At 40.7% G+C, this 19,827-nt stretch overlaps 1 protein-coding gene across 1 annotated transcript in view; it reads right to left on the minus strand.

Annotated features, from left to right (window-relative positions):
* Positions 1–337: 337 nt before the first annotated feature.
* Positions 338–19,827, minus strand: part of ITIH2 (inter-alpha-trypsin inhibitor heavy chain 2) — a 30,637-nt gene continuing 11,147 nt past the window's right edge. Inside the window, exons 7-19 of the mRNA XM_058669748.1 lie at positions 18,916–19,032; positions 16,706–16,874; positions 15,745–15,870; positions 13,908–14,089; positions 12,833–13,018; positions 12,319–12,458; positions 10,593–10,762; positions 9,379–9,516; positions 5,218–5,331; positions 4,675–4,873; positions 3,354–3,526; positions 2,434–2,545; positions 338–763 (exon numbers count right to left, since the gene is read on the minus strand). Of these exons, the coding sequence (XP_058525731.1) occupies positions 616–763; positions 2,434–2,545; positions 3,354–3,526; positions 4,675–4,873; positions 5,218–5,331; positions 9,379–9,516; positions 10,593–10,762; positions 12,319–12,458; positions 12,833–13,018; positions 13,908–14,089; positions 15,745–15,870; positions 16,706–16,874; positions 18,916–19,032 (1,974 nt within the window). The 3' untranslated portion in view covers positions 338–615. The remainder of the gene's footprint in view (positions 764–2,433; positions 2,546–3,353; positions 3,527–4,674; positions 4,874–5,217; positions 5,332–9,378; positions 9,517–10,592; positions 10,763–12,318; positions 12,459–12,832; positions 13,019–13,907; positions 14,090–15,744; positions 15,871–16,705; positions 16,875–18,915; positions 19,033–19,827) is intronic.

The raw sequence follows: 19,827 nt of genomic DNA on the forward strand, positions 1-19,827 counted from the left end.
AACAAGTCTGTTGACTGCATTCCTCTTGACAAATCTGATAGCTACGGGTCTGAAGAAGTTAAAAAAAGTATCTTTGGGCCAACACTATGGAGAAAACTGAGGCTCAGCGTACAATGGAACATCACAGTTACCTTAGCAAGGCTACCTCTACAGAAGGCAACAGGGCTGTGTAATATAAATTTCTACAAAGCAGCTAAGACCAAGCAACTTCTGCTGGTCAGATTCCATGCTCATCAGATAACCTCATCATTCAACCTCCACATAACTAACAGTGTTAATCTGTGCTTAGCTTGTCATGATGAGGACTTGCCATTCAACAGTAAGGAAACTGTCAAAGCCATTGCCAAGTCTACGACTGTCTAGACACCAGTTTTTGTTGTCCAGTCAGTTTTCTTACCTCATCTTGAACACACCTTAGTGTCTAAAAATGCAAACGAAATCCTCAAGCTTCTTTGCAAAATATTTATTTGCCTCAAATGTGTTAATAGACTATAACCCCCCCCCCATATCTTTTTTTTTTTTAGTAATTTGAACTGAGAAATGACTGTACTGTACAAGTGGCAGGGGAAAGAGGGAAGCCATCTTCATACATGCAACTTCCAAAACAGTAAACCTTTAAGACCATTTGAGAAAGCTGAAGAGCTGAGGCACAAAGTAATCCTTGTAACGTCCATCGATGAAACCCTTTCCACTGTTGTGCACAAACCAACAGGGAACATCTGTCCCGAACACTGTGTCCGTCCTGTAGTCTTTCTGCAAGCCCCTGCAGGGAAAACCGTGTATCTGGTGAGAAGCCACTTCAAGGCATGGAAGCTGAGTGCAGCTAGAAAACAAGACAGCCCTGTGTTCCCCTTCCACCACTGTTTCTGCCTGTTCCCCACCTATTCCTGCTCCCCAAGTCATGAGAGGTCAGAGCCTGAGGCTTGGGGGTAGAGGGACAAAACACACCATATGTCCAGATAATTCAAATACCCCTTACGGAGGTTGACCATGTGGGCTTTGCCAGCAAGGTAAACAAGGGCAAATGAGTTCAGATTGGAATGAAGGCAGGAACAGAGCCTGAGAGTGTTGTAAGCTAATCTCATAAAGTGAGTGGAGAGCCACTAATGAGCCTTGGAAGAAGGTGAGTGCAACAGTCCACAAGATTATAACTTATCCATGATGGGGTCTTAGGATAGATGAAACAGGTCTAACATTTACCTTTTGTCCATTAGAGTATAATACATGCTCTTTTACCAACGTCAGATACATCTTACTGTTATGCATTAGTGCTCACCATTGCTTCTATAGAATGCTAACTACAGTCATTGGTAGCTAATTGTCCTCTGGCCACCAAACCAATACCAACTGAATGGCATATGCAGCAAGAATGCATTGCTTGGGGCCCGGCGGCATGGCCTGGCGGCTAAGGTCCTCGCCTTGAATGCCCCGCAATCCCATATGGGCGCCGGTTCTAATCCCGGCAGCTCCACTTCCCATCCAGCTCCCTGCTTGTGGTCTGGGAAAGCAGTCGAGGATGGCCCAAAGCTTTGGGACACTGCACCCGCATGGGAGACCCGGGAGAGGTTCCAGGTCCCTGGCATCGGATCGGCGCGTACCTGCCGTTGCGGCTGACTTGGGGAGTGAATCATCGGACGGAAGATCTTCCTCTCTGTCTCTCCTCCTCTCTGTATATCTGACTTTGTAATAAAATAAATAAATCTTTAAAAGAAAAAAAGAGTGCATTGCTTGGGTTCATGCATTGCTTGGGTTCACACATGTTTTGTGGTGTCACTGTAACTTTATGATTAATTATAATGTTAAGACTCAAGTAGGTAGGATCCAATGACATGTCTACTAGCAAAAAATTTTAATTAAGCAAAACTGATATTTTGGTAAAAACTAAAACTACAAAAGTTAAAACGATATCAAATGAGGTATAGGTAAGAGAACTACAAAAGATTGGACAATTATAAAGACTTCTAAAGAATTTTACATTCAGAATCTAAGTTTTCATGTCAAAATCAAGCATATAGATATTTTTTAGGAAAAATGATCAAAAAATACATTCAGTAAATTCACTCTAATAGAGAAACTTTTACATAAAATATACATAGATACACGAGCTCTATGGTTCATAGGTATTTTTATGAAATTTTCTTTTGGCCAGCGTTGTCATTATCCAACTTGTGACCCTAGGGTTTCTGATGTATAAAGATGAAAATATCAGATTATTTAACCTTGGCTTTTTTTTTTTATGCTTGTATGATTTGAGCGATTATTTGCTTCAAAGGTGGACTATCTGAAGTGTCTTTATGCAAATACTGAGTGTGTGTGTGTTCCCTACAAACTGTTTAGGATGGAGACAGTGCTTAAGACAGACTTTCTTGCTCTGCCTTGCTGGGTGTCCCTTCCTAACAGGGCCCCTTGGAATACTGTCTAACACAGGCCTACCTGGTGACAGTCAGTGTATGTCCTTTCACTTCCATGCTTGCCTCTGGCTTCTCGGGATCTCTTCCTGGTCTCTCATTGAAGATCTGCACCCTGGGCTCATGCATGAACTGGCCTGGTAAAATAGAATCCAACCACTTACTTACATGTAATCCAAGGTTAAATTGAAAGAAAGGCTCACCATTGAACAATACTGGGGATTTCAGGTAGCAGGACGTGTCCCTAAGTAAAAGGAGGGACTGTGAGAAGGAGGGGTTCTTCCTGACATCAGATGCCCTTATGGTCAGGTTGATGTGCTGGGCCCCACTAGGAGAGTGTGCATTGGCACCACTGAGGTGCCAGCACCTATTTGGCACTGGTTCTAGTCCCAGCTATTGTACTTCCAACTTAGCTCCCTATTGATGCCTGAGAAGGCAGCAGGGGATGATGGCTCAAGCAAGGTCTTGGGCCCTCCACCCTCATGGGAAACCCAGAAGTAGCTCCTGGCGCATGGCATGAGACCAGCCAAGCTCTGCCCATTGCAGCCATTTGGGGAGTAACTCAGTGGATGGAAGATCTATCTCTCCCACTCTCTTTTTGTAACTCTGATTCACAAGTAAAATAAATACATCTTTAGAAACCCTACTAGGAATAGCTGTCCAGAATGTTCTTATTATCATAGACATCCTAAACTGGTTCACCTCTCTTCAATTAACAACACTTCTTCAGCATATAACTGAAAATTTGGTCAGTTTTGTGATGCTGAAATTTGGCCTTGGGAAAAACTCCTGCCTGGAAAGACAAACGGTGCTAGTTGTCGCATTTCTGAGTCACTCCCTCTATTACGCTCTCCGCTACTGTGCACTGGTCACTTACCAATTTCTCACTGCCGTCACGCAATGTTGCTAAAGACACTTTTGCCAGATGGTTGATGGATACTTTACCTATAAGTCCATGTGCTTTCGGAGAAAACGTGCTTGTGGGTGGAATGTAGATCCCCAGAAAGTCTACATTAACAGGGTGCTTCTTCCACACACGATGAAGCAGAACAGAAAAAAACATGTCTTTATCCACAGTGACAGTCACAGTTTTTTCTTTCTTCACTGAGATAAGCACCCTATTGTGAAAATCAAATGCAATTAAGCACTTCCAAGTTAAACTTCTTTAGAAAGTTGCTTTTCTTGGGGCTCGGCAGCGTGGCCTAGAGGCTAAGGTCCTCGCCTTGATCCCATATGGCTGCTGGTTCTAATCCCGGCAGCTCCACTTCCTCTCTGTCTCTTCTCCTCTCAGTGTACCTGACTTTGTAATAAAAATAAAATAAATATTTAAAAAAAAAAAGAAAGTTGCTCTCCTCACCCTAAGAACTCTCCCATTCTTCCCAGCTCAATTCTACTAGTTTTCTAAGAGCCTTACCATAGTCTTGTGATGCAACATTGGTGCTTTTACTCCCAGCTCTAAGATTTCTGCCATTTACATGTTCATACACGAGCAAGGTAGCAAGGGACAGGTACTAACAGAAGATACTAGGCTTAAGGCGTAATCATGCTGTTTGTAGTGCACTCCCTGACAAAGCACTCCCTGGGTTTCAGCTGATGGATTCATTCATTGATATAATACATGTCGCTGTCCTGCAGCGAGGGACTTGGTGCACGGAGCCGATAATAACATGCTTGGACTACTGACTGATGATCAATAGCCAAAATTTATTAGGGGCAACAGACTTTATATGCTGAGGGTCATACAGGATTAGGGTAGAGATACTTAGTTCATCAACAGAACCATCAACTGTTTCTATGCCTTAGTTTGGAAGTCCTTTTGCCTTGTATATTACTTCCCACTCAACTGTTCTTATACAAATGATATCTCATCAGGTATACAAAAGGTAGCCATACAGTTGTTCTCATGCAAAGGATATCCAATCAGTCACACACAAGACATCCATTCAGTTATTTATCATACAAATATTGTCCCATCAACTGTAATCCTGTGCTCGCTGACTATGGTCGCAATGTCCTCCTACAATGCATATATTTTCAGCACTTACCATAGATAATGCACTAGGCCAACACTGAAACATACAGTGACAAAAAAAAAAAAAACACTTTCTGCAGCTAAAACTAGGGGAATGGGTCAGAACATTTTTCTGAACCTTGTCTTCCTGATATTTAAAATGCCAGTGTTAAATTTCACATTGTTGATGATGTTTGGATATATTATAAAGTCATATGTTAAAGGCAGGCTGGAATTCTTAGGAATAACACTTGCCTCTGATACGCCACGTGAGCCGTGTCAGACCAGGACAAGACAGATGTACGAGAGCCATGACGCAGGGTAATGGTCTCAGTGCTGATTTCTATTTTCACGTCTTTGTTTTGAATATAAAATCCCAGTCTTCCAAAATAAGTTCTTAGTTTTCCATTCTGGAACTTCTTGGCACCGATAAGCTGACCATTGACTGAAATCCCTGCAGGAAAAAATATATATATTTCTCTCTCTTGTCTGCCCTTTTTTATTATATGTGGACACTGTAACTCAACTTTCTAAAACTTGGTGACAATTATTAGGATTTTGCTTCATGATTTCTACCACCCCCTTTTTTTTGGTATCCCACTGAGATCAGTTCATTCTTAGCATTTGTGTTTCGAACTAGAATTATTCAAAACATGTATGGATACATTTATGATTAATATCCCACTAATTATGAGTTTGAAAAATATAGAACTTTTGTTGAGGCAAGAAGGAACACATCTTAACCTGTTTCATGGAAGTGTAACAATTACCTAATGACCTAACGCACTTATAATTTACCTCTGTCCGGATCAGAAACCAGGCTGAGGATTTTCCCAGGTTCTGAGTCAATATTGAAACAAATATTCTTTTGGCTTTTGGGCAGGTAAATGATGAAATGTGGATCGTTTTCAACTGGAAATACAAGTGGCAAATGAAAACAAAAAAAATATTAAAAAGGAAGCTACAACAGTATTTTATCCCTGAGCACTTTTAATGTACCCCGAAAAATTATTGTGTTTTACTCAGTGTTGTGACGTTTGCATTCAAAAGATCCTTCATCACAGAGCTGCCATTAGAGTGTATGTTATTCTAGAAACACTGGATATTTGTTCTGTAGTGATCACGTATGTACTAGGCTGGTTGTCAGAGACGGTAGAGATAAAGAATGAATAAAACCCAAGCAATAAGAAATACTTATATAGGAAGCATGTACACAGATGTGTGTATAAGCAGAGATAAGTAGAATGTAACTCTGGAAAGTGTCAGAAACAGGACAGAAAAAAGTAAAGTGATAGTCTATTCTTTTTGGCATACAGATAAATGTTCATCAATTCCAGAGGCAATAGAGAATCCAGTTGCCCCCAAGAAAATACTGCTTTGTTTTTGGACATCTGAATCCTGCTGCATTCTTCCTGGTCTCTTTTGTCCCCTGTTTAACCATTAAACGGATATTTGGTGATGGGGAGGAAACTTCTATACCAAACACCAACATAGGCAATGTTTGGTGCAGGTATAAAACAAGTCATGATCTGCGCATTGAAGCAAAAAAACACTTTAATGAAGAAGACAGATGTAACCACTTGTGTAAGGTCAAATGATGTGAATGCCAAGGAGCACCGAGGACTACATCCCTACTGCCAAGGAGACCACGGGGAAATGGAGTGCCTTCGGAGACCAAGAGCTCTGAGGTCAATCATCCCCATTTGGATCTACCACATGGGATGGAAGAAGCCCAAATCCTGCCTAGCAGGTCCCAAGGTCATCGGAACAACAACCAGGATCCCTGAGCAGTCCACAGAAACAGAAGAACAGTAAACTTCCTTCGGGACTAGGGAGAGGAGCTTTCTCTGGTCCTTGCCTACTTCCAACTTTGGGTCCCCACCCCCCTCTCGTAATAACCATCAGGAGCGCTCCAGAAACCCCTCAAAACAAACAAACAAACAAACAAAGCTAGAATAGATAGACAGAGAACAACAAGGAAAGCTTAGAACCAGACAGGAAACGGTCAGCGGGGATGCACTTATACCTCACTGGGTGGGACACAAAGATTAGTTACTCCTAACTGGGGTATGGAAGATTCCTCTGCACACCCCTCCTAAACATGCTCACCTAAACTGTTGACATATATCCTGTTAGAATGATAGAGTTAGACCACCCGAAAAACAGCCAGGTTCAGCGAAATCATGCTTCAATGCTATAAACTGCTAAAGACTAAAATTAAAATAGGCATGAGACAGTTGAATAGCAATCTAAGCCATTTTAAGGTGTATAGAATACGGCTGAATGTAAACCAAAATTGAAATGTCTATGAAGAAGTCACAGGTTGTGGTTGAGAACCTGCATTTTCCTATTAACATATTGGTTAATCAATACCATGTCAATTAATGCCATAATGTTGTAAATGGTTGGAAATATTATGTTGGGACTTTTAATTGATTGGAATGATACTCTGCTGGCTTCACCTTCAGACCAGAGATGGTCTCACCACGAAACCATTGAACTTACCAGGACAATAAGATGCTGGACTTTATGCTTGGTCAATACCTCCAATGAAAGAATGTCAACTGAATTTGAACTATGGAAATGCAACAAGGTGGAGCAATCCACCGTGGGGGGAGGGCTTTGAGAGGGGCGGGGGGAAGCCCAGTGCATTAAAAAATGTATCACATAATGCAATGTAATTAGTTTTTAAAAAAAGGAAATGCAATAAAAATATATGTTAAAAAAAACTGATGTGAATGGGCATTAATGGCTCCAGCAAAATGCTGTGACAATGAAGAGAGTTGACTTTCTGCTCCTGGAAAAACCCAGAAAGGCTGTGTGCGGGTTATAGCTTTGAACTAAATCTTGAAAGAAGAAGAAGAGAGATGAAAGATGAAATAGATATTTTATTCTATGTGCACCAAACAAGAACAGTATGGAGGTAAAACACATGGTGATTTGTTTAAAAAGCAAATGCAGTCAGAAAATAGATTCATGAACAGGCAGGAAAAGACTAAGAGTGAGATTCATACCCAGTAAACATGTGGTAGAACAGATGAGGGGAGACTATGCAAAGCATTACCACCAAGGAAGTAGAGAAGTCAATCGCCTTTGACCCACCCAGAAGAATATTAGAGCTAAACCACACAACTGAGATGATGTGACATATAGCAGTCCTTCTGTGTTCATGGAAGTATTTCTGTTAAAATACAATGTTTGGAGTGTGGTAGATACACTCTTGAGAAATCAGTTGTGGGAATTTCATGTCGCACGAATCTATATTACATCAGTCTAGAAAGCTGTTCTAGGAACAGCAAGAGCTACTATCCTATTAACATTTCCAAAAATTCCAAGTGAAGCTGACCCTTCTGACCTGCCTATGGTGGGGGATTGAAGAGGCAGGAATGCTCTCTGAGTGTTGAAACTCAACTCAGTTCTAACAAAAAGCAAAGAACGGAGAGCTAAGTATGCCTAGGCTTCCTCCAGAGGGCTAGCCAATTGCCAGGCAGCTGGATGAAGACAGCACAGTGGGAGCCAGGGCAGGAAGAAGGGATGCTGTCTCTCCCACTTTCCCTAGATGGTTCCTCTGGCTCATTGATTGACAGAACTGATGCCAGAAAGATTTACAGGAGGACTAAGACATTGGCAACTGCACTAGGAAACCAAGTGGTCCAACCTCACACACAAGCATTTTACTTGGGGCAGGCATGGTGATGTAGTGTGCTAAACAGCCTCCTAGGAGGCCTGTATCCCTTCTCAGAATGCCTGGTTCAAATTCTGGTTTCCCTGCTCCCAGGGCAGTTTTCTGCTGGTGTGCATGTTTTTGGGGGTGAGGGGGCAGCAAGTGAGGCTCAGGTATGTGGGTCCCTCTCACCCATGCAGGTCAGCTAGATTGGATTTTTGGTTCCTTGCTTAAGTGTGGCCCAGTCCTGGCTGTTGTGGGCATTTGGGGAGGAAGCAGTGAATGGGATTTCTTTCTGTCTCTTTGCTTTTCAAGTGAAAATGAAATAAATACATGCTTGAAAATGAAGACCATGTTTTACTGTCCTTCAGATGGTGACACATCTGCTATCTATGCCTCCCATGAAAAGCATTTGCAGAATGGTCAGAATGAGCAAAACTAGGGTAGCCACACAGCATTAGAAATAAACCCTACAATATGACATGCATCTAGGAAACAGTTGTAATGTACTTTTATCTTATAATGTGTAGTTCCTAATTTTTAATAGCATCCATTTGTCAGCAAGTACTGTATTCTAGCTCTTTAGAAATGCTTATATGTTGAATAATGACTAGCTATCAATATGTATATAAGTAGGATTATGCCAAGTTCCATTATATAGGAAGTAAGACACAGAAACATTAAAGAATTTGGTCAGACAGAATGCCTTTTCACAGCTAACCCACTGATCCATATCTTCCATTTCAGAGGGTTTATCTCATACAGCTGGAAAAGTGGTGCTATGGACGGAACTGTCCACTCCTGTAAACTCATTTGCTGAAGTCCTGGCTGTCTGTGTGATGGTATCTGGAGGTGGAGTCCTTGGGAAATTCTGCAACTGGTCATGACAACTGTCATGGTAGATTATTACCCTGAGAAGAAACCCCAGTGGATGCTCTCTCTCTCTCTTCATTACTGTCTCTGTCTCTCTCAGCACATGACAAGAAGAGGCCATAGGAGCCTGCAGTGAAATGGCACCTGCTTACAAGCCAAGCTAGGTGGTTTCAGAATGATACCTGCCTGGCTGGCACCTTGATCTTGGATTTTCAGCCCCAGAGCTGTGAGAAAGACACACCCCTATCCCCAGGCTATGAAACTTCTGCTGTGGCAGGATAATACCTGGCGCTTGCTTTTCTTACTGAAAGGCAATGATTCCCATCAAAGTCACCCATTTTTCCTGTACATAGTGATAATATTACACATGCATGCTGCCCAGGTCTCTGATTGAGGAGGCAGAAGTCACACTAACGTTTTACCTCTCATCACATGTGGAGGGGGAGTGGACTCAAGCACGGGAGACGCTGCCAACTGCATTGAAACCGCTGCTGTTGGAGAAGGGTTGGCCCAAGAAGGGATCGAAGTTGGTGGAACTTTTTCACCATAATACAGGGAACCTGTGCAGAAAAAAAAACAAAACCCTCTATCCATTAATTTCCAGGTTTACTTCCCAAGGAAATTGCTCACAATTGGTATCCACTTTTACATGTCAACTAGTTTTATCAGAATTTATGCCCATATAATTTTAAAAGTAGAATTTATGCAAAATCCTGTCTCTTTCAACATATCTGTAAATAATATTTACCTATGGGTAGATTTTAAAAAGTGACACTGCTCACTAAGAGATGATGTCTAATAAAATTTTGCTTCTCATGTGTATAAAAAATTACCATGTATTTATTTGATTGTGTTTTAATTGAACCTAGCCTAGATAAAAAATCTAACTTAGAGACTCTTGTGATCATAATTTTTAAATTTAAAAATGCTTATATTAAGATTTGTAAACATTTTCCTTGCAGAGGAATAGGGTGATCAATAAAGGACTATTCATTTATAAAAAGGGAACACACTGTGAGGAAAGTGAAACAGAAATACAAATTTGAAATTTAACATTTCCAATAACTAAAATAGAATTCATTAATTTTTTAAAGGACTGTGGCCAGTTTCAGGGTCTGTATTCTGTTTTACTGTGTACATTTAAAGCAGTGATGTAATAGTTTATTTTAAAAGATCAATATTTACAATGTGCTGGAAATACATTTGTTGCATCTAGTTAAACAAGATGAGAAATCTTAAATGTCGATTTCAGAAACGAATGTAGAGAGGGCTGGCATTTGGTGTAAAGGCTGACTCTTGCCGATATCCCATATGGCCATACTTGGTTAGAATCCCAGTCCCATTGCTGGCTCCAGCTTCCTGCTAATACACACCGTGGGAAGCAGCAGGCAAGGGCTCAAGGACTTGGGTCCCTGCTACCCATGCAGGACATCTCCTTGGAGTGTCCAGCTCCTGGCTGAGAGCTGCCTATTCCCAGATTTTGTAGCCATCTGGAAACTGAACCAACAGATGAGCCATCCCTGTCTCTGTGCGTTTCTCTCTCTCTTTCTCTCTATCTCTCTCTTTCCCTCCCTCTCTCCTTTTCTCCTTTCCACTCTCTCTTTCTTCTTTCTTTTTTTAGATAGGAAACACTGACCTCCACAGCAAGAACGATCCTGCGGAGGGGAATCAGCCAGCATGCGTTCATCCCCAGCATCATTCTCAATCACCATCGCAGTAAGTGGGGTCACAATATGATGTTCGAGCGACATCTGCAGGATTGTTTTGGTAATTTTCTTTTTGGCAGCAGCGGTAGAAGCCAGGCTTCTGTGCGCAGGAAATTGAGACATTATAGAAGATCACTACCTACCTGTGTGGCTGAACTCAGATCCCACAATCCTCCCTGCTTCCAACTTGTGCTGCCCCACAAGGACCTGGTCAACATGATTGGCACAAGGCAAGAGGAAAGCACGACTAACCGGTTTCGTGAAGTTTAGTGTTCCATCTAGCTATGCAGTCCCAAGCACAGTTGCTGTTTTAAAGTCTTTTTTTAGGGCAGTTTTGAGTTCACAGCCAGATTGAACAGAAGGTATGAAGAGATTTTCTATATTCCCCCTGCCTCCTATACACTATTTACATCCTGTACCAGAATGGAACTTTCGCCTTAATCACTGAACCTGCATTGATATATGATCACCTAGCATCTGCAGCAGACCTCAGGACTCAGTGTTGCACGGTCTGTGGGATTGGATAATTGCATTTCACCTGTGCCCACTGTTGTGATACTTGAGAAAGCAGTGTCACTGCTCTAAAAATCCTCTTGGCTGTGTCTGTTCCTCCTCACTCACTGCACAACCCCTACGAACCACTTTTTTTTCTTTTAAACAGGGATTAAAAAAAAATCGACATTTAACTTCTGCAGCAACTTGCTCTGTGCTATTAAACACATCCAGTGAATTCCAGTCACAGGGCAGGGAGTTTGTCCACTTGAAAGCCACATCTCACAGTTTTGTATTTTCCTTTTTAGAATGTTAACAACATCATGTATTTTTCTCTGTCAGTCCAAGAATATTTCATCTTCCCAACCTAGTGCAGACAACCCAGTTCCATTTCCTGAGATTCTGATCTAACAAATGGAGCAGGGCTCTGATATAGTGACTTTTGTCCAACAGTCCCAGGTAACTCTGAAGTGAGTGGCTAAAGAACCATACAATCCTCTAAGCAGTTTATATTTTGTTTGTTTGTTTATGTTGGAGAGCTGAGATGTAACTTGGCTGAGATACCAGGGGTGACATGCACCAGCATTAGGAAGTTCTTCCTTGGCTGATATTATAATTGAATAACTACACATTCTTCTCTGGACGATGGCCTGTTCCCAAAAGTAAATGCAAATCAACTACTGAAATACTGAAAAACGTGACCGTGACCCAATCTCACAGGCATCCTATTGATTGAAAGAAGCTGGGAGGTGGGGCGAACCCTATAGATTATAGGAGTGTTTTCTTTTGTAGCCAAAGCTCATTGATGGTAACAGATGTTGCAACAGTGGTTTCCACTGGTGGTGGGGGGTGGGTGTCGAGAGGGGGAAAAGAACAAGGAACTCTCAGCATTTCCACATCTGTATCAGGGTGGTACCTACATGGACAACATAAAAAGTTGTTAAACTGTAGACTCAGTATACTTCACAACTATATTACAACTCAGTTGTATAGAAGAGTGAACCCAGCTTTATCGTAACTTCTAGAATCAGTGGACATTAATAGTCCAAAACCTACATTGCTAATTTGCTATCTTTCTTTGTTACAAAGTGTATGTGTGACTTCAGATACACAAAGTGAACATTTGTATTTTACAGATCCCTGTGGTGTGTGGACTCTTCTTACCGCTCAGCTAGCAGCTGATTGATGGTTAAATAAGCCCACAATTTCTTGGTGAAATTGGGATCGGCATGCTTGTCTTTTGATAGAAATTCTTCCAAGTCATCCATCTGGGCCAGGGTCTCCAAGACTAACTCCGTGTTTGCCTAGACAATGGAAGATTCAATTGAAATCATCAAGACAGCAGAATTATAGGCTCATAAATTCACATCTTCAGTGTTTGCTTCGAGTGAGTAAAAGATGTATGCACAATAAAGGAAAAGAAAAAATGTGAGACCATTGCTAATGTGCTAATGAAGAGGTGTGTTCATGCTGTGGAAGTGGCGATTAGAGCTGGATGAAAAGGCAAGGATTTGTGGACTAGATGGGAAGATGGCAGAGATATTCTCATACCTTCTTTTTCCCTTATTGTTTTTACTCAACACGCCTGATTCTGTGAATGCAGAACACCAGCCTGCTAACATGTAAGACAGACTTAATCCAGGCTGACAATTAGCAATATGCAAATAAGCAGAAATACCGAAGTAGCAGTGATAATGCTCTGTATTTGCTTCAACTTATCAGGGTCGAATCTTCCTGCCACCACAATCTCTGAACCTTCAAAGTAATTGGGGAAATTGTTTTGAGTGATGTCCGTTACTGATGTGTCAGGATAGTTGAACTGAACATTCCGAAGTAATGGGGTAGAAACTTGGTTGTAGAATTTCTACAATGCATAGAAAAAGAAAAAGACAAAGAAATAATTATTGATTTGTAGGCCTAAAACATTTTTTTCTGGTATTCTTCTTATTCTTCATAGAAAAACTTCATAATTTATTGTCATGAGATCTCTGGAACAAGGAAAAACAGTCATTAATATTTGGTGAAAAAAAAGAGAGACATGGAAAAGATGAACACTCATTAAGAACATTGCCCTTTATTTTAAAATCTCAGAATTTTTCCCCTGTGTTATGAGGAGCGTGACGTTGCTCATAACAATGAAAGCCAGCTGGGTTGATGGTCTGCATATTAGAATCTTACTCCCCCCCTCTCCAGTTTCCAAATTTAAATATGATGCCTGGTGCTGAGAGAGGCCAGAAAAAGTATATATATCCCTATATCATTATCTTGTCCATTTCATCAAAACAAACAATGAATTTCACCTATTATATTTAAGGAAGTGTAAAGGCCACGGTATGATCCGTTTTATATTATTAAAAAGATGATGTGCTAGGTGCCCTTGCTCTTAAAAGGGAAAAAGATGATCTTGGTGCCGAGAAAATCGATTGCTCAGTGGAGCTGAAGGGCCACAGGGGCCTTGATGGTGCTTCAGTAGACCCCGTTCAATGGACAGGCAAGTACATACCATTGCTTTACTGCTTCACATCTCATGGTTGGTGCAGAACTGCATTGCAGCAGAGTTAACAGGTAAGGAAAAGATTGAATGTGTCTTTGATTCTTATGACAGAATATAGCTAAATTTGAGTTAATATGACAATTTTGAGCTAAATGTGGCCCTGTGGTTTTTTTTTTTAGGCATCAAAGATATGTAGTGAAATGATTTTGAATGAAGAAAATTTAAAAAACAAAGCAAAAAGAACAGAAGAAAGCATTACCTTTAGCTGGGAAGCCGTGTCCTGGTTTCCATAAATCCTTTGAGCAATCCCACGGTTTTCATTGGATAGTCTCTTCAAAAAATCATAATCCACATCAAATCCTATGCCCAAACTGAACAATGAGATATTGTCTTGTATGTTTTGTTTCACGTTTTTCTGAATTTTTGACAGTTTTAGTTCACCTAAAATTGGCGATATCAGATAGAAAAGGAAATGAGTTATTTTTAGAAAATTCAGGAAGGACAGTTCAGCAAAACCTATCAAAATTAAAAATTTATTTGCCACTTCTTTCAGCAATTCAACTCCTGGAAATTTTTCTTACAGATACACTCATATATGATGAAATGAAGTATAAACAATGGTGCATAGCCACGTGATTTGGGAGCAGTATGGGTCACCAATAAGGGAGGTTGGTAAAATTATGGAACACTTAAATAAATAGTGAGATACTAGCCACTTGTTAAGCAGAACATAGTGAATCTTTATGTATTCATACAAAATAAGCTTAAAAACCACATTATTTCCAAGGGAAAATAGTAAGGTAAATTTATGTGGGGTACATTTGTACACATACATGCACATATGTTTGCATGGATGTTTATGTGTGTAGACATACATATCTATGTGCATGCATGTATAGTATACAGGTATGCATGCACTATCCCTAGAAGGGTATAAGAAAACTAACAATCAGTGACTGACTCCAAGACAGAAACCAAATAGTTGAGAGAGTGAGAATCAGATTTATCTTTGCCAGGTTTTCCTTTTTCTTCTTCTTAGTATTTATTCAAAACTTGAATTTTAAAAGTAATCTGATCTGAAGGAGAAAATCCTTGAATCTAAAACAAATACATAGAAACTTCTCATTCTAGTCTCATTGTTAATAATATGATTTTCTCTTCATATTTCTGAAACACAGTTTGCTGTTATTATTGTCACTCACAGTTTTATCCTGTTCAGCTGAGTGAGGCATGGACTAGACACAGCTCTGGCCTACCTGACAGACTCAAGCAGTATAGCCTAGCAGTCATTTTTACTTCTTGCATCATTATAAAGACACAACACCCTTAAAAATAAAAGTAGATAATAGAGTAGGGAGATGTTGACACTACTTCATGGAGAAGAAAAATTATTCAATTGGACTGCATCTGACAGTTGTCATTTCTCTGGTTGCAGCTGGGGCAATGTGAAGGAACTGCCAGGAGAACTGGAATAAACCTCTATCATTCACAACTCCCAGCATTCACATGTCTGCCATGGAAGAAATCAGCGTGTTTTACAAGTGTATGCCAGCAGTCCTCACAACATGCTAGAACAATTCAAACTCACATGCCCTCATGTAGTGGGAGTGAAATAGAGAGGCATTCGAAAGCACCTCAAGGGGTCAGCACTGTGGTATTGCTGGTAAAGCTGCCGTATGCAATGCTGGCATCTATTCTGGGCACTGGTTTGAGACTGGCTACTGCACTTCCGATATAGATCCCTGCTAAAGGTCCAGGGAAAATGCCGCAAGTGCTTGGGCTCCTGCAAAATCTGAGAGAGGTGATAAAGCTCCTAGCTCCTGGCTTCAGGCTGGTTCAGTCCTGGTCATTACAGCCATATGGAGAGAGAATCAGCAGATGGAAGATCTCTGTACTTCTTTCAACTTTAAGATGGATAGATAGATAGACCCTTTTTAAAAAGAGCATTGCTGAAGGTGTCTGAGCACTAGAAGGGGGCCAGAAGTCTTTTAGGAAACAGATTTTAAATGTTACAGAAACTGGAGTTAATGTCATGGGAGTTTCCATTCTAAGCAAATTGAACATGTTGGTCCAGAGAAAATTGAAGTGATACTTGCCTACAGTTGGATCTCCATCTGAAACCAAAATTATTAGAGATACGGAGTTGGGATCCAGTAGTCCCATGCTATTGGCTTCATTCAGAATAAAGATTGCCCGCAGGAGTGCTTCATTGATGTTTGTGCCTGTTGAAGGAATACAGTGTGCAGTTGATATGCTTTCTTTCCATACACACAAATATGTTGGAATCAGATTCATTTGCTTTGTGACTGTTTTTGCATAATTTGTTCAATATAAAAATCTTGGAGGGATGTGCATTTGGTGTAGTGGTTAAGCTGCTACTTGTGCCTGAATGAGGATCTCAGTTTCCTCTTCCACTCTGGCTATCTGCTGATGCACACCATAGGGGGCAGCAGAGAGTGGCTCAAGAACTTGCATCCTTTTCACCCATGAGGAAAACATGAATTAAGTTCCTGGACTCTGGTTTTAGTTTGGTCCAGTTCCAGTTGTTGTAGACAATTGGGGAGTAAACCAGAGGGCAGGAGATCTCTCCCTCTGACTCTCAAATAAATAAAAATAAGTATTAAAACATCTTTCTTTCATTGCTTTCCTGGTGCCACAAATTGTGCTCACCTTGGTCAAGAGTTCCTTGTGTAGTAAAATATTCGCTGTAAGATAAACTATCTTCTTACAGGTGGATTAGCCCTTTGAATGCACCAGTTGGTCATTTGGTAAATACCAAATTCACGTCCTAAATCAACTTTGCTGACTATTATATTTTATGCTATGCAGATAATAAGAAAGGGTAGCATCACTTACTGAACCTTTTTCTTGTGAAAGGTTGGAATGGTGTGTGGTGTGGATTACCATTCATCATTTAGCTTCCAGTACATTATTGAAGGTAGATCATCGCAGACTAGGCAAAGACTGCTGTGCTAGAAGGTAAACTTTCTTATGGCTATTTCCTTAAGTGAGCCAATACTTGAGTTTCTCACTGGGCTTTAGACCAATCCCACTCACCTCCATTGGGCTGAATTTTCTCTATGTACCTCTTGGCATCTGCAACCTGTGTTTTAGTGGCTGAAACTAAGTCATTTCTCCAGGTTCGAATGTTGTGGTTGAAATCAATTACAGAGAATTGGTCTTCTGCATGTAGGTCATCCAATATTGCTTTCATTGCCTCCACAGTCTATTTCAAAAGAGAGGAGAGATCTCACTATATAAGTTCTAAGCCTAAGGGGAATCTAACAAGACCAATCATTGATACTAGTCAACTTGTAAGCACTAACTCAAGTTTTACTTCCTCAAGCAATAAACTCTTAGACCTAGAAGTTTGCAACCAGCACAGATCTATCTATGTCATCTGGACATGTATTATTGGTTCTTTGGACTTAAACTGTTACTGTATATTTGGATATGTGCACAGACTTATCTGGTCTTAGTTAAAGATTACAAAATCCATGTGCTCACTTGATTCCTGAAAAATACATTTCTCATGTCTATTCACCTACTCCTTTAAGTCATTTCTAATCTTTCTCTTTAAATCATTAAGTCTCCCAGAGTTTCTTCTCATTCTTTTATTAGTTGCTTTGTGATACATCCTGCTATTGGTTTTTAGTCCCATCCATACATTTAAAATTACTTATTTGATTGAAAGAGCGAGAAAGAAAAGACTTTCCATCTGCTGGTTCATTGTCCGAAGCCTGTCAACAGCCAGGACTGGCCCAGGTCCAAGCCTGGAGCCTGGGATTCATTCCTAGTCTCCCACAAGCGTGCCAGGGACCTAATGACCTGAGCCAGCATCTTCTGCTTCAGCAGGATGATGGACATGAAAGTGATGCTAGGACTTAAACTGGGAGTCTCTGATACAAGATGAGGCTGTCACCGCAACATCTTAAATGGTGTACCCACAACACCTGCCCATAGTTCTCTTTTTAATAAAAATGCTATTCATAATGCTATCACTATATGTTCTTTTAAACTTACTTATTATGTGTACTATTTATTCTCTGTTCTCCCTGTCTTTCCTTTCCTTCCCCTCACCATGCAAGTTTTATTTGCTCTAGGAGAGTAGCACCATCCACCCCCCCCCCCGCTTTTTCCTTTCATCTGTTTTGCTCTCTGATGGAACTAAATGCCTCATACACAAAAGGTACTTCATAAATATTTGTTTAGCAAATGAATGATAGGAAGAAGAAAGCAACAAACAAGTCATTGTATTTGAACAACGGTTCACAACTGAGGGTGATTGTTTTCCCCAGGGGACACAGGACAACAAAGTCACTTGTTGGTCATGACTTTGGAGGGTGTCTTGTGGTTGGGAGTGCTGCCAGCCATCCTACAAAACACAGAACAGAAGAATCCCATCTAAGGTACCAGTAGTGCCTCTACTGAGTAACCTTGTACTGGAGCACAAATGTGGGAGTTTGAGTCCTAGGGAATATTCCTTTTCTGTCTTTTGGTTAAGATCAAGTGTAGAATACTAGTCAACACATGGGTGGTAAAAAAATAATTGTTGAATGAGATATCATTAATTAATCATTTAAATTGGTCATATGGATGGATTGAAAGGTAAATTAAGACATTCCTTGTTGGTTGGAATTGTATCTCTCCCATTTATTGGTGAAATATATATTCAGTTCCAAATTAGGGAGACATAAAACAGAGTAGCCACCCTCAAGTAATTATAATTATTATATCATTGTAGATTATTTTATATTATTATAAATGATAAATAAATACTATATTATTTTATAATGTGAAAATAATATAACTTCAAATAAAGATCTAAAAGTTACTTATAGACAGTAGCAAGATATTAAAGAAAAATATGTAGAATAATTGAAAGTATAAATTTACAGAAGAGTATTCACAATGAGAAAAGGTTATGCAGAGATGAAATTTTTTGAAGGGAATTTCTGAGATGGTTTTACAAACAGAGAGTGGATACAGAATGGAAAGAGAGGAAGAGATGGAAGAGAAGGTTGGAAAGAGAGAGATGAGATGGAAGGGGACCTGGGAAGGCAAGGGTGATGAGGAATATTTAGGGGCATTTGTCCTATGAACGTAAAATAACATCAGCTTTGGGAAGAGTTTACACTCCAAAGTAGTAGCCTTCACCCTGGGTTCTAGCACTAAGCAGGGAAGAAAGACCAAGCAACTGCATGATGGGGAGAGGATGAAGGAAGGTAGGGAGCCCCACATCCCAGGTCAAACAAGGAGGTACTTACTTGTTTCATTTTAACTCCCCACATTGAACCACTAACATCAATAACAAAGAGGATGTTTTTGGGAATAGGTTCCAGGTTCTCAGGAGCAAAAAAGTGGATGAAATACCCGTTGAATACCTGAAATACAGAACATATTTGCTAGTCAAATCATAATCAATGTTTATAGGGTGAGAGGATAAGGGGGCCTAAAGACTAAGGCAAAAAGGGTAAGGTCTGGAGAGAAGTGGCTTTGCTGCTCATTAAGAAGAGAACACAGGGACCCAGTGCAGTAGCCTAGTGGCTAAAGTCCTCACTTTGTACTCACTAGGATTCCATATTGGCACTGGTTCTAATCCTGGCGACCCACTTCCCATCCAGCTCCCTGCTTTGTGGCCTGGAAAAGCGGTGAAGAACGGCCTAAAGCCTTGGGACCCTGCACCCGCATGGGAGAACTGGAAGAAACTCCCGATCAACTTAGCTCTAACTGTACGGCCATTTGGGGAGGGAATCAATGGATGGAAGATCGTCCTCTCTGTCTCTCCTCCTCTCTGTATATCTGACTTTGCAATAAAAATAAAATAATTCTTAGAAGGAGAAGGAGAAGGAGAAGGAGAAGGAGGAGGAGGAGGAGGAGGAGGAGGAGGAGAAGCAGAAGGAGAAGGAGAAGGAGAAGGAGAAGGAGAAGGAGAAGGAGAAGGAGAAGGAGAAGGAGAAGGAGAAGGAGGAGGAGAAGAAGAAGAAGAAGAAGAAGAAGGGAAAACCCAGGTGGGAACTGGCTTTGAGCCTTCTCAGCAGAGAATTCCACTACATCCCACTCTGCTTCAACTCATCTTCATGGCAAATCCGTCCTTAGCATTCTGCTAAGCAGTGTGAATCAGTGTTGAGTTCTTCTCCTCATGGGACTCACAGGCTAGCAGAGGATGCAGGTAAGTG

The sequence above is a fragment of the Ochotona princeps genome, chromosome 10, assembly GCF_030435755.1.
Source record: "Ochotona princeps isolate mOchPri1 chromosome 10, mOchPri1.hap1, whole genome shotgun sequence".
Classification (NCBI taxonomy): domain Eukaryota; kingdom Metazoa; phylum Chordata; class Mammalia; order Lagomorpha; family Ochotonidae; genus Ochotona; species Ochotona princeps.